The 12143-nt window shown below is 49.0% G+C and overlaps 1 protein-coding gene across 9 annotated transcripts in view; it reads left to right on the top strand.

Annotated features, from left to right (window-relative positions):
* fryb (furry homolog b (Drosophila)) overlaps nucleotides 1–12143 on the top strand; it is a 247848-nt gene that overhangs the window by 142644 nt on the left and 93061 nt on the right. For all 9 annotated transcript variants that reach the window (XM_036967913.1, XM_036967909.1, XM_036967914.1 and 6 more), the window contains exons 18-23: nucleotides 5946–6056; nucleotides 6416–6580; nucleotides 7390–7476; nucleotides 8470–8729; nucleotides 10667–10856; nucleotides 10982–11106. In XM_036967913.1, coding sequence (XP_036823808.1) covers nucleotides 5946–6056; nucleotides 6416–6580; nucleotides 7390–7476; nucleotides 8470–8729; nucleotides 10667–10856; nucleotides 10982–11106 — 938 coding nt within the window. The remainder of the gene's footprint in view (nucleotides 1–5945; nucleotides 6057–6415; nucleotides 6581–7389; nucleotides 7477–8469; nucleotides 8730–10666; nucleotides 10857–10981; nucleotides 11107–12143) is intronic.

Below are 12143 nucleotides of genomic sequence, written 5' to 3'. Positions count from 1 at the left end.
CAGGAGTATCAGGAGTATTACATCAGGAGTATCAGGAGTATTACATCAGGAGTATCAGGAGTATTACATCAGGAGTATTACATCAGGAGTATCACATCAGGATTATCACATCAGGATTATCGGGAGTATTACACCAGGAGTATTACACCAGTAGTATTACATCAGGAGTATCAGGAGTATTACATCAGGAATATCACATCAGGATTATCAGGAGTATTACACCAGGAGTATTACACCAGGAGTATTACATCAGGAGTATTACATCAGGAGTATCACATCAGCATTATCAGGAGTATTACACCAGGAGTATTACATCAGGAGTATTACATCAGGAGTATCACATCAGGATTATCAGGAGTATTACACCAGGAGTATTACAGCAGGAGTATCAGGAGAATTACACCCGGAGTATTACACCAGGAGTATTACATCAGGAGTACCAGGAGTATTACACCAGGAGTATTACACCGGGAGTATTACATCAGGAGTATCAGGAGTATTACACCAGGAGTATTACACCAGGAGTATTACACCGGGAGTATTACACCAGGAGTATCAGGAGTATTGCATCAGGAGTATTACATCGGGAGTATCAGGAGTATTACATCAGGAGTATTACACCAGGAGTATTGCATCAGGAGTATTACACCAGGAGTATCAGGAGTATTACATCAGGAGTATTACACCAGGAGTATTGCATCAGGAGTATTGCATCAGGAGTATTACACCAGCAGTATTACATCAGGAGTATTACACCAGGAGTATTGCATCAGGAGTATTGCATCAGGAGTATTACACCAGGAGTATTGCATCAGGAGTATTGCATCAGGAGTATTGCACCAGGCGTATCAAGAGTATTGCATCATAAGTATAACACCAGGAGTATTACATATATGTATGATGAAGCATCAACTCTTAGCCCTCTTTTCCAATTCAAATGAGCTCCAATAGTGAGTAATGACAACATTGCTGTTGTTTCGTGTGACTACAGCACCAATGATAAAAGGCTAAAATAGAGACATGTTCTAATTGAGAGAGGCGTCAAAGCAGACAATTTGCCCGCCCGGCATTGGTCACTATAACTCAAAACAATGCATTCTAAAATAAATCACACACACTTCACACGCTGACAGGTACATTTCAATTCAGGGGATGAACTGAAATTCCAATTCAAGTTTTAAAACCTTGAAAGTGACATTGATTTTCATGGGAGGATATCTCAGTTGAATTGACAAAATACTGAATATCATTTATCTGTGATCTACCTTGTATGTACAGTATATCATGTATTGACAGCTCTCTGTGATGGCTTCCTCTCAGCTCTCTGTGATGGCTCTGTGTGATGGCTCCCTCTCTGTGATGGCTCTGTGTGATGGCTCCCTCTCTGTGTGATGGCTTTGTGTGATGGTCCCCTTTCTGTGTGATGGCTCTGTGTGATGGTTCCCTTTCTGTGTGATGGCTCCTTCTCTGTGTGATGGCTCCTTCTCTGTGTGATGGCTCCTTCTCTGTGTGATGGCTCCCTCTCTGTGATGGCTCCTTCTCTGTGTGATGACTCCCTCTCTGTGTGATGGCTACCTGTGATGGTTCCCTCTCTGTGTGATGGGTCCCTTTCTGTGTGATGGCTCCTTCTCTGTGTGATGGCTCCTTCTCTGTGTGATGGCTCCCTCTCTGTGTGATGGCTCCTTCTCTGTGTGATGGCTCCCTCTCTGTGTGATGGCTATCTGTGATGGTTCCCTCTCTGTGTGATGGGTCCCTTTCTGTGTGATGGTTCCCTCTCTGAGTGATGGTTCCCTCTCTGTGTGATGGGTCCCTCACTGCTCTGTGTGATGGCTCTGTGTGATGGCTCCCTCTCTGAGTGATGGTTCCCTCTCTGAGTGATGGTTCACTCTCTGTGTGATGGGTCCCTCACTGCTCTGTGTGATGGCTCTGTGTGATGGGTCCCTCACTGCTCTGTGTGATGGCTCCCTCACTGCTCTGTGTGATGGGTCTGTGTGATGGTGCCCTCTCTGTGTGATGGCTCCCTCACTGCTCTGTGTGATGGGTCTGAGTGATGGTGCCCTCTCTGTGTGATGGCTCCCTCACTGCTCTGTGTGATGCCTCTGTGTGATGGCTCTGTGTGATGGCTCTGTGTGATGGTTCCCTCTCTGTGTGATGGCTCCCTCACTGCTCTGTGTGATGCCCCCCCCCCTCTGCTCTGTGTGATGGCCTCTGTGTGATTCCTCTGTGTGATGCCTCTGTGTGATGGCTCCCTCTCTGTGTGATGGCTCTGTGTGATGTCTCTGTGTGATGGCTCCCTCTCTGTGTGATGGCTCTGTGTGATGCCTCTGTGTGATGGCTCCCTCTCTGTGTGATTCCTCTGTGTGATGGCTCCCTCTCTGTGTAATGGCTATCTGTGATGGTTCCCTCTCTGTGTGATGGGTCCCTTTCTGTGTGATGATTCCCTCTCTGAGTGATGGTTCCCTCTCTGTGTGATGGGTCCCTCACTGCCTTGTGTGATGGCTCTGTGTGATGGCTCCCTCTCTGAGTGATGGTTCCATCTCTGTGTGATGGGTCCCTCACTGCTCTGTGTGATGGGTCCCTCACTACTCTGTGTGATGGGTCCCTCACTGCTCTGTGTGATGGCTCCCTCACTGCTCTGTGTGATGGCTCCCTTACTGCTCTGTGTGATGGGTCTGTGTGATGGTGCCCTCTCTGTGTGATGGCTCCCTCACTGCTCTGTGTGATGGGTCTGTGTGATGGTGCCCTCTCTGTGTGATGGCTCCCTCACTGCTCTGTGTGATGGGTCTGAGTGATGGTGCCCTCTCTGTGTGATGGCTCCCTCACTGCTCTGTGTGATGCCTCTGTGTGATGGCTCTGTGTGATGGCTCTGTGTGATGGTTCCCTCTCTGTGTGATGGCTCCCTCACTGCTCTGTGTGATGCCCCCCCCCCCCCCTGCTCTGTGTGATGGCCTCTGTGTGATTCCTCTGTGTGATGCCTCTGTGTGATGCCTCTGTGTGATGGCTCCCTCTCTGTGTGATGGCTCTGTGTGATGGCTCTGTGTGATGGCTCCCTCTCTGTGTGATGGCTCTGTGTGATGCCTCTGTGTGATGGCTCCCTCTCTGTGTGATTCCTCTGTGTGATGGCTCCCTCTCTGTGTAATGGCTATCTGTGATGGTTCCCTCTCTGTGTGATGGGTCCCTCACTGCCCTGTGTGATGGCTCTGTGTGATGGCTCCCTCTCTGAGTGATGGTTCCATCTCTGTGTGATGGGTCCCTCACTGCTCTGTGTGATGGGTCCCTCACTGCTCTGTGTGATGGGTCCCTCACTGCTCTGTGTGATGGCTCCCTCACTGCTCTGTGTGATGGCTCCCTCACTGCTCTGTGTGATGGGTCTGTGTGATGGTGCCCTCTCTGTGTGATGGCTCCCTCACTGCTCTGTGTGATGGATCTGTGTGATGGTGCCCTCTCTGTGTGATGGGTCCCTCACTGCTCTGTGTGATGGCTCTGTGTGATGGTTCCCTCTCTATGTGATGGGTCCCTCACTGCTCTGTGTGATGGCTCTGTGTGATGGCTCCCTCTCTGAGTGATGGTTCCCTCTCTGAGTGATGGTTCACTCTCTGTGTGATGGGTCCCTCACTGCTCTGTGTGATGGCTCTGTGTGATGGGTCCCTCACTGCTCTGTGTGATGGCTCCCTCACTGCTCTGTGTGATGGGTCTGTGTGATGGTGCCCTCTCTGTGTGATGGCTCCCTCACTGCTCTGTGTGATGGGTCTGAGTGATGGTGCCCTCTCTGTGTGATGGCTCCCTCACTGCTCTGTGTGATGCCTCTGTGTGATGGCTCTGTGTGATGGCTCTGTGTGATGGTTCCCTCTCTGTGTGATGGCTCCCTCACTGCTCTGTGTGATGCCCCCCCCCCCTCTGCTCTGTGTGATGGCCTCTGTGTGATTCCTCTGTGTGATGCCTCTGTGTGATGCCTCTGTGTGATGGCTCCCTCTCTGTGTGATGGCTCTGTGTGATGTCTCTGTGTGATGGCTCCCTCTCTGTGTGATGGCTCTGTGTGATGCCTCTGTGTGATGGCTCCCTCTCTGTGTGATTCCTCTGTGTGATGGCTCCCTCTCTGTGTAATGGCTATCTGTGATGGTTCCCTCTCTGTGTGATGGGTCCCTCACTGCCCTGTGTGATGGCTCTGTGTGATGGCTCCCTCTCTGAGTGATGGTTCCATCTCTGTGTGATGGGTCCCTCACTGCTCTGTGTGATGGGTCCCTCACTGCTCTGTGTGATGGGTCCCTCACTGCTCTGTGTGATGGCTCCCTCACTGCTCTGTGTGATGGCTCCCTCACTGCTCTGTGTGATGGGTCTGTGTGATGGTGCCCTCTCTGTGTGATGGCTCCCTCACTGCTCTGTGTGATGGATCTGTGTGATGGTGCCCTCTCTGTGTGATGGCTCCCTCACTGCTCTGTGTGATGGCTCTGTGTGATGGTTCCCTCTCTATGTGATGGGTCCCTCACTGCTCTGTGTGATGGCTCTGTGTGATGGCTCCCTCTCTGAGTGATGGTTCCCTCTCTGAGTGATGGTTCACTCTCTGTGTGATGGGTCCCTCACTGCTCTGTGTGATGGCTCTGTGTGATGGGTCCCTCACTGCTCTGTGTGATGGCTCCCTCACTGCTCTGTGTGATGGGTCTGTGTGATGGTGCCCTCTCTGTGTGATGGCTCCCTCACTGCTCTGTGTGATGGGTCTGAGTGATGGTGCCCTCTCTGTGTGATGGCTCCCTCACTGCTCTGTGTGATGCCTCTGTGTGATGGCTCTGTGTGATGGCTCTGTGTGATGGCTCCCTCACTGCTCTGTGTGATGCCCCCCCCCCCTCTGCTCTGTGTGATGGCCTCTGTGTGATTCCTCTGTGTGATGCCTCTGTGTGATGCCTCTGTGTGATGGCTCCCTCTCTGTGTGATGGCTCTGTGTGATGTCTCTGTGTGATGGCTCCCTCTCTGTGTGATGGCTCTGTGTGATGCCTCTGTGTGATGGCTCCCTCTCTGTGTGATTCCTCTGTGTGATGGCTCCCTCTCTGTGTAATGGCTATCTGTGATGGTTCCCTCTCTGTGTGATGGGTCCCTTTCTGTGTGATGATTCCCTCTCTGAGTGATGGTTCCCTCTCTGTGTGATGGGTCCCTCACTGCCCTGTGTGATGGCTCTGTGTGATGGCTCCCTCTCTGAGTGATGGTTCCATCTCTGTGTGATGGGTCCCTCACTGCTCTGTGTGATGGGTCCCTCACTGCTCTGTGTGATGGGTCCCTCACTGCTCTGTGTGATGGCTCCCTCACTGCTCTGTGTGATGGCTCCCTCACTGCTCTGTGTGATGGGTCTGTGTGATGGTGCCCTCTCTGTGTGATGGCTCCCTCACTGCTCTGTGTGATGGATCTGTGTGATGGTGCCCTCTCTGTGTGATGGCTCCCTCACTGCTCTGTGTGATGGCTCTGTGTGATGGTTCCCTCTCTGTGTGATGGCTCCCTCACTGCTCTGTGTGATGGCCCCCCCTCTGCTCTGTGTGATGGCTCTGTGTGCTGCCTCTGTGTGATGCCTCTGTGTGATGGCTCCCTCTCTGTGTGATGTCTCTGTGTGATGGCTCCCTCTCTGTGTGATGGCTCTGTGTGATGCCTCCCTCTCTGTGTGATGGCTCCCTCTCTGTGTGATGGCTCCCTCTCTGTGTGATGCCTCTGTGTGATGGCTCCCTCTCTGTGTGATGGCTCCCTCTCTGTGTGATGCCTCTGTGTGATGGCTCCCTCTCTGTGTGATGGCTCCCTCTCTGTGTGATGGCTCCCTCTCTGTGTGATGGCTCCCTCACTGCGCTGTGTGATGCCTCTGTGTGATGGCTCCCTCTCTGTGTGATGGCTCCGGCTCTGTGTGATGGCTCCCTCTCTGTGTGATGGCTCCGGCTCTGTGTGATGGCTCCCTCTCTGTGTGCCTCCAGGTTCAGGACACACACCAGGGTCTGCAGGACTCCTCCATCAAACTACTGCTGCAACTGCTCACACAGTGGAGACTCACACTGCAGGTCCCTGGGAACAAACGGGCTGCTGAGGTTTGTAGTGTGTGTAGGGTGTGTGTGTGTGTGTGTGTGTGTGTGTGTAATGTTTGTGTAGTGTGTCTATGTGTGTGTAGTGTGTGTGTGTGTGTAGTGTGTGTGTGTAGTGTTTGTGTAGTGTGTCTATGTGTGTGTAGTGTGTCTGTGTGTGTAGTGTATCTATGTGTGTGTAGTGTGTCAATGTGTGTGTAGTGTGTCTATGTGTGTATTTTACTGAGTATACATGCATGTCTGCTTCAGTGTGTTATATCTAACTCTCCCTCCCTCCCTCCCTCCCTCCCTCCCTCCCTCCCTCCCTCCCTCCCTCCCTCCCTCCCTCCCTCCCTCCCTCCCTCCCTCCCTCCCTCCCTCCCCAGGCCAGTCCCAGACTACCAGACCGTAGTCCTCACTGCTCAGTGCTTCATGCTGTAGAAGGCCTGGCTCTGCTGCTCCTCTGCTCCTGTCAGACCAGCACACGCAAACTGGCTGTGTCTGTTCTCAGAGAAATACGCATTCTCTTCAATACTATAGGACACGCAGAGGTATGGAGGGAGGGAGGGATGGAGGGAGGGAGGGAGGGAGATAAGGAGATGAGGGAAGGGCTGGTAAACTAGCTGTCTGTCCTCAGGGAGATACACATTCTCTTCAATACTATAGGACACGCAGAGGTATGGAGGGAGGGAGGGAGATAGGGAGGGGAGGTAGGGAGATAAGGAGAAGAGGGAAGGGCTGGTAAACTAGCTGTCTGTCCTCAGGGAGATACACATCCTCTTCAATACTATAGGACACGCAGAGGTATGAGGGGAGGTGGGTAGGGAGGGAGGGAGGGAGGGAGATAAGGAGAAGAGGGAAGGGCTGGTAGACTGTCTGTCTGTCTTCAGGGAGATACACATCCTCTTCAATACCATCTGACATGCACAGGGAGGGAGGAGAGGCACGGAGGGAGGGAGGGGGAAATAAGTAGGGAAGAGAGGAGACTGGCTGTAGCTGTATTACTACACTTAGATAAACGGGCTCCAAAAGGCTTCTTGGATTGTCCCCGTTGGAGAACCCTTTGAAGAACAACATTTTGGTTCCAGGTAGAACCCTCTGTAGAAAGGGTTCTTCATGGAACCCAAAAGGGTTCTACCTGGAACCCAAAAGGGTTCTACCTGGAACCAAAATAGGGTTCTTCAAATGGTTCTCCTATAGGGCCTGCCGAAGAAGTCATTATGGATAGGGACTACTGGTCTGTCTCGTCATTATGATAGAAGCATTACTAAAGTCCATTCTGTTGATAACTCTGTGTGTTTCTGTTTGTTTCCATTGAACTCAACGTACTGACGTCCATGTGCTTTCTTCCTCCCTGCAGGATGATGACAAGCCTATGATAGAGGTGATGGACCAGCTCAGTCCTGCTGTTATGGACAGCTTTGTACACGTGGCTGTGTCCGACTCTGTAAGTCACACTGTCTCTCTCTGTCTGTGTGTGTGTGTGTGTGTGTGTGTGTGTGTGTGTGTGTGTGTGTGTGTGTGTGTGTGTGTGTGTGTGTGTGTGTGTGTGTGTGTGTGTGTGTGTGTGTGTGTGTGTGTGTGTGTGTGTGTGTGTGTGTGTGTGTGTGTGTTTGTCTGTGTGTGTGTGTGTGTGTGTGTGTGTGTGTGTGTGTGTGTGTGTGCGCGCGTCTGTTTGTCTATCTGTGTGTGTGTGTGTCTGTGTGTCTGTGTGTGTCCAAATACCAATACCTGCGTTCTTCGTAGTAGGCTTTTTGGGTGTGCAAGAATAAAAGGTTTTACAGTATGTGTCATATTGAAAAATGCCAGGATGTACAGAACATGCTGATATCAGCTTAGACAAAATCTGATCATTAGAATAGGAGACGCGCTGTAGAAAAATAACATGTTTGCAGGGAACAAGTGTGATTTCACATTAAATGGTTCTCAGTTTGGATGAGTAGTATGGTGATAGTACGTTCTGATAGTATGTTGTATGATAAGTACACAGTATGTCGTTTCATTTAGTGGTAGACAAGACAGGTTAGTAGACAAGGCCTGTGTGTTTCCTTAATTTCTCCTCTCCTCTCCACACCTCCCCCCTCCTCTCTCCTCTCCTCTCCTCTTCTCTCCTCTTCTCTCCTCTCTCCACACCTCCCCCCTTCTCTCTCCTCTCCTCTCCTCTCCTCTCCTCTCCTCTCCTCTCCTCTCCTCTCCTCTCCTCTCCTCTCCTCTCCTCTCCTCCCCCCTCCCCACTCCTCTCCCCTCCTCTCTCCTCCCCACTCCCTCCTCTCCTCCCTCCTCCCCCTCCTCTCTCCTCTCCTCTCTCCACTCCTCTCCTCTCTCCACTCCTCTCCCCTCCTCTCTCCTCCCCCCTCCTCACTCCTCTCCCCTCCTCTCTCCTCCCCACTCCCTCCTCTCCTCTCCCCTCCCCCTCCTCTCTCCTCTCCTCCCCCTCTAGTCCACCCTCCCTCTCAGCCACCACGTGGACCTACAGTGGTTGGTGGAGTGGACAGCCAGACTGGTGAGCAGTGCCTACGATGTGAAGAGTCCCAGCCATGTATGGATCTATGCCCAGTGTGTCAAAGACCCCTGGGTACTCTGTCTGCACAGCTTCCTGCGCCAGGAACACCTCCCCAAACTCTGCCCTACCGCTCTCAGCTACGCCTGGCCCTACGCATTCACCAGGCTACAGCTGCTGCTGCCGCTGGTTGACCCCAAGTACGTACAACACACAGGGGTCAGACACACACACACACACACACATACAAACCTATGTGTGTAGACATGGTCAGACACAGGAACACCTAAACCCAGTCTTACTGTGCCCTTTTGTCCTACTGAGCAATAGCTCTGTTTCTGTTTGTAGCTTTATCTGTATCTGTATCTGTATGTATCTGTATGTAGCTGTATCTGTATCTGTATGTAGCTTTACCTGTATTTTTATCTGTAGCTGTATCTGTATCTGTATCTGTTATGTAGCTGTATCTGTATCTGTATGTAGCTTTATCTGTATCTGTATGTAGCTTTATCTGTATCTGTATGTAGCTTTATCTGTATCTGTACCTGTATCTGTATCTGTTATGTAGCTGTTATGTAGCTGTTGTGTATCTGTATCTGTTATGTATCTGTTATGTATCTGTAGCTGTTATGTATCTGTTATGTATATGTATCTGTATCTGTTATGTAGCTGTTATGTATCTGTATCTGTTATGTATCTGTATCTGTATCTGTTATGTATCTGTATCTGTTATGTATCTGTATCTGTTATGTATCTGTTATGTATCTGTATCTGTTATGTATCTGTATCTGTATCTGTTATGTATCTGTTATGTATCTGTATCTGTTATGTATCTGTTATGTATCTGTATCTGTTATGTATCTGTTATGTATCTGTATCTGTATCTGTTATGTATCTGTTATGTATCTGTATCTGTTATGTATCTGTATCTGTATCTGTTATGTATCTGTATCTGTATCTGTTATGTATCTGTTATGTATCTGTTATGTATCTGTTATGTATCTGTATCTGTTATGTATCTGTATCTGTTATGTATCTGTTATGTATCTGTATCTGTATCTGTTATGTATCTGTATCTGTATCTGTTATGTATCTGTTATGTATCTGTATCTGTAATGTATTTGTATCTGTTATGTATCTGTAGCTGTAACTGTATCTGTATCAGTAGTTGTAGCTAACATTAATTAGGACAACTACACTGTTGTTCATTGATTATTGATTACATTAATTAGGACCACTATGCTGCTATTTATTGACACACACACACACGGGACCCAAACCGGCTGCGCGCGTGCGCCATCGTTCAGTATCGTGCATACGATAACCTGCGTGTCGGTTAAAATATCAAAACAATCTCTGAACAAATTACATTAATTTGTGGACAGGTCGAAAAGCATTAAACATTTATGGCAATTTAGCTAGCTAGCTTGCACTTGCTAGCTAATTTGTCCTATTTAGCTAGCTTGCAGTTGCTAGATAATTTGTCCTATTTAGCTAGCTTGCAGTTGCTAGATAATTTGTCCTGGGATATAAACATTGAGTTGTTATTTTACCTGAAATGCACAAGGTCCTCTACTCCACCAATTAATCCACACATAAAACGGTCAACCGAATAGTTTCTAGTCATCTCTCCTTCTTCCAGGGTTTTTCATCTTTGAACTTATATGGTGATTGGCATCTACACTTTCATAGTATTACCACGACAACCGGCAAAACAGTTAATCTTTCAATTACCCACGTGGGTATAGCCAATGACGAGAAGGCACTTGGGTACCTGCTTCTATAAACCAATGAGGAGATGGGAGAGGCAGGACTTGCAGCGAGATCTGTGTCAGAAATAGAACTGACTTCTATTTTAGCCCTTGGCAACGCAGACGCTCATTGACGCGTGAGCAGCGTGGGTGCAATTATTAAATAATATAGATTTCTAAATGTATTTTTTGCACTCGACGCGAATGGTGTAGTCAGGGTATAACACCCACACACATACGCTGCTGCAAAACTGTTGACTTTAATTATTATTATTGTTATTATTACTGTGACCGTGTGTGTGTGTGTGTGTGTCTGTGTGTGTGTGTGTGTGTGTGTGTGTGTGTGTGTGTGTGTGTGTGTGTGTGTGTGTGTGTGTGTGTTACAGCAGTCCAGTGAATGCTAAGAAGACCTCGTCGGCGGGCTCCAGTGACAGCTCCATCTCTCTGTGGCGGAACTACCTGATCCTGTGTCTGGGCGTGGCCAAACCCAGCATCATGTCACCTGGGCACCTGAGAGCCTCCACACCTGAAATCACTGCTACCACACCTGACGGCAGTGTTACCTACGACAACAAGGTAGAAGGGGTGGTAGGTGGATAGGTGGGGGGGTTGTGTGAGTGTGTGCGTGTGCGTGTGCGTGTGTGTGTGTGATTAGAGCTGTGTGTGTGTTATTGATGATGTATTCATTGTGTATTGATCAGGTGATAGGTACTCCGTCAGTGGCGTGGCTCCTGAAACAGCTGGTCCCTCTGATGAGAGCTGAGAGCATAGAGATCACTGAATGTCTAGTGCTGGGCCTTGGACGCACCAACGCACTGGTGTTCAGGTATCACACACACACACACACACACACACAGACACACACACACAGACACACACACACACACACACACAGACACACAAACAGACACACACACACAGACACACACACACGCACGCACGCACAGACACGCACACACACACACACACACAGACAGGCAGACAGACAGACAGACACATACGCACACACACATGCACACACACACAGACAGACGGTTGAAAGAGAGATGGGTTAAGGTTGGAGATTGAAAGAGAGATGGGTTAAGGATGGAGATTGAAAGAGAGATGGGTTAAGGTTGGAGATTGAAAGAGAGATGGGTTAAGGTTGGAGATTGAAAGAGAGATGGGTTAAGGTTGGAGATTGAAAGAGAGATGGGTTAAGGTTGGAGATTGAAAGAGAGATGGGTTAAGGTTGGAGATTGAAAGAGAGATGGGTTAAGGTTGGAGATGGATTGAAAGAGAGATGGGTTAAGGTTGGAGATTGAAAGAGAGATGGGTTAAGGTTGGAGATTGAAAGAGAGATGGGTTAAGGATGGAGATTGAAAGAGAGATGGGTTAAGGTTGGAGATGGATTGAAAGAGAGATTGGTTAAGGTTGGAGATTGAAAGAGAGATGGGTTAAGGTTGGAGATTGAAAGAGAGATGGGTTAAGGATGGAGATTGAAAGAGAGATGGGTTAAGGTTGGAGATGGATTGAAAGAGAGATTGGTTAAGGTTGGAGATTGAAAGAGAGATGGGTTAAGGTTGGAGATGGATTGAAAGAGAGATGTGTTAAGGTTGGAGATTGAAAGAGAGATGGGTTAAGGATGGAGATTGAAAGAGAGATGTGTTAAGGTTGGAGATGGATTGAAAGAGAGATTGGTTAAGGTTGGAGATTGAAAGAGAGATGGATTAAGGTTGGAGATGGATTGAAAGAGAGATGTGTTAAGGTTGGAGATTGAAAGAGAGATGGGTTAAGGTTGGAGATTGAAAGAGAGATGGGTTAAGGTTGGAGATGGATTGAAAGAGAGATGGGTTAAGGTTGGAGATTGAAAGAGAGATGGGT

Source organism: Oncorhynchus mykiss, chromosome Y (genome assembly GCF_013265735.2).
Source record: "Oncorhynchus mykiss isolate Arlee chromosome Y, USDA_OmykA_1.1, whole genome shotgun sequence".
NCBI classification, from domain to species: domain Eukaryota; kingdom Metazoa; phylum Chordata; class Actinopteri; order Salmoniformes; family Salmonidae; genus Oncorhynchus; species Oncorhynchus mykiss.
Note: the sequence above shows the minus strand (reverse complement) of the source record. Positions and strands in the feature narration are given on the sequence as shown.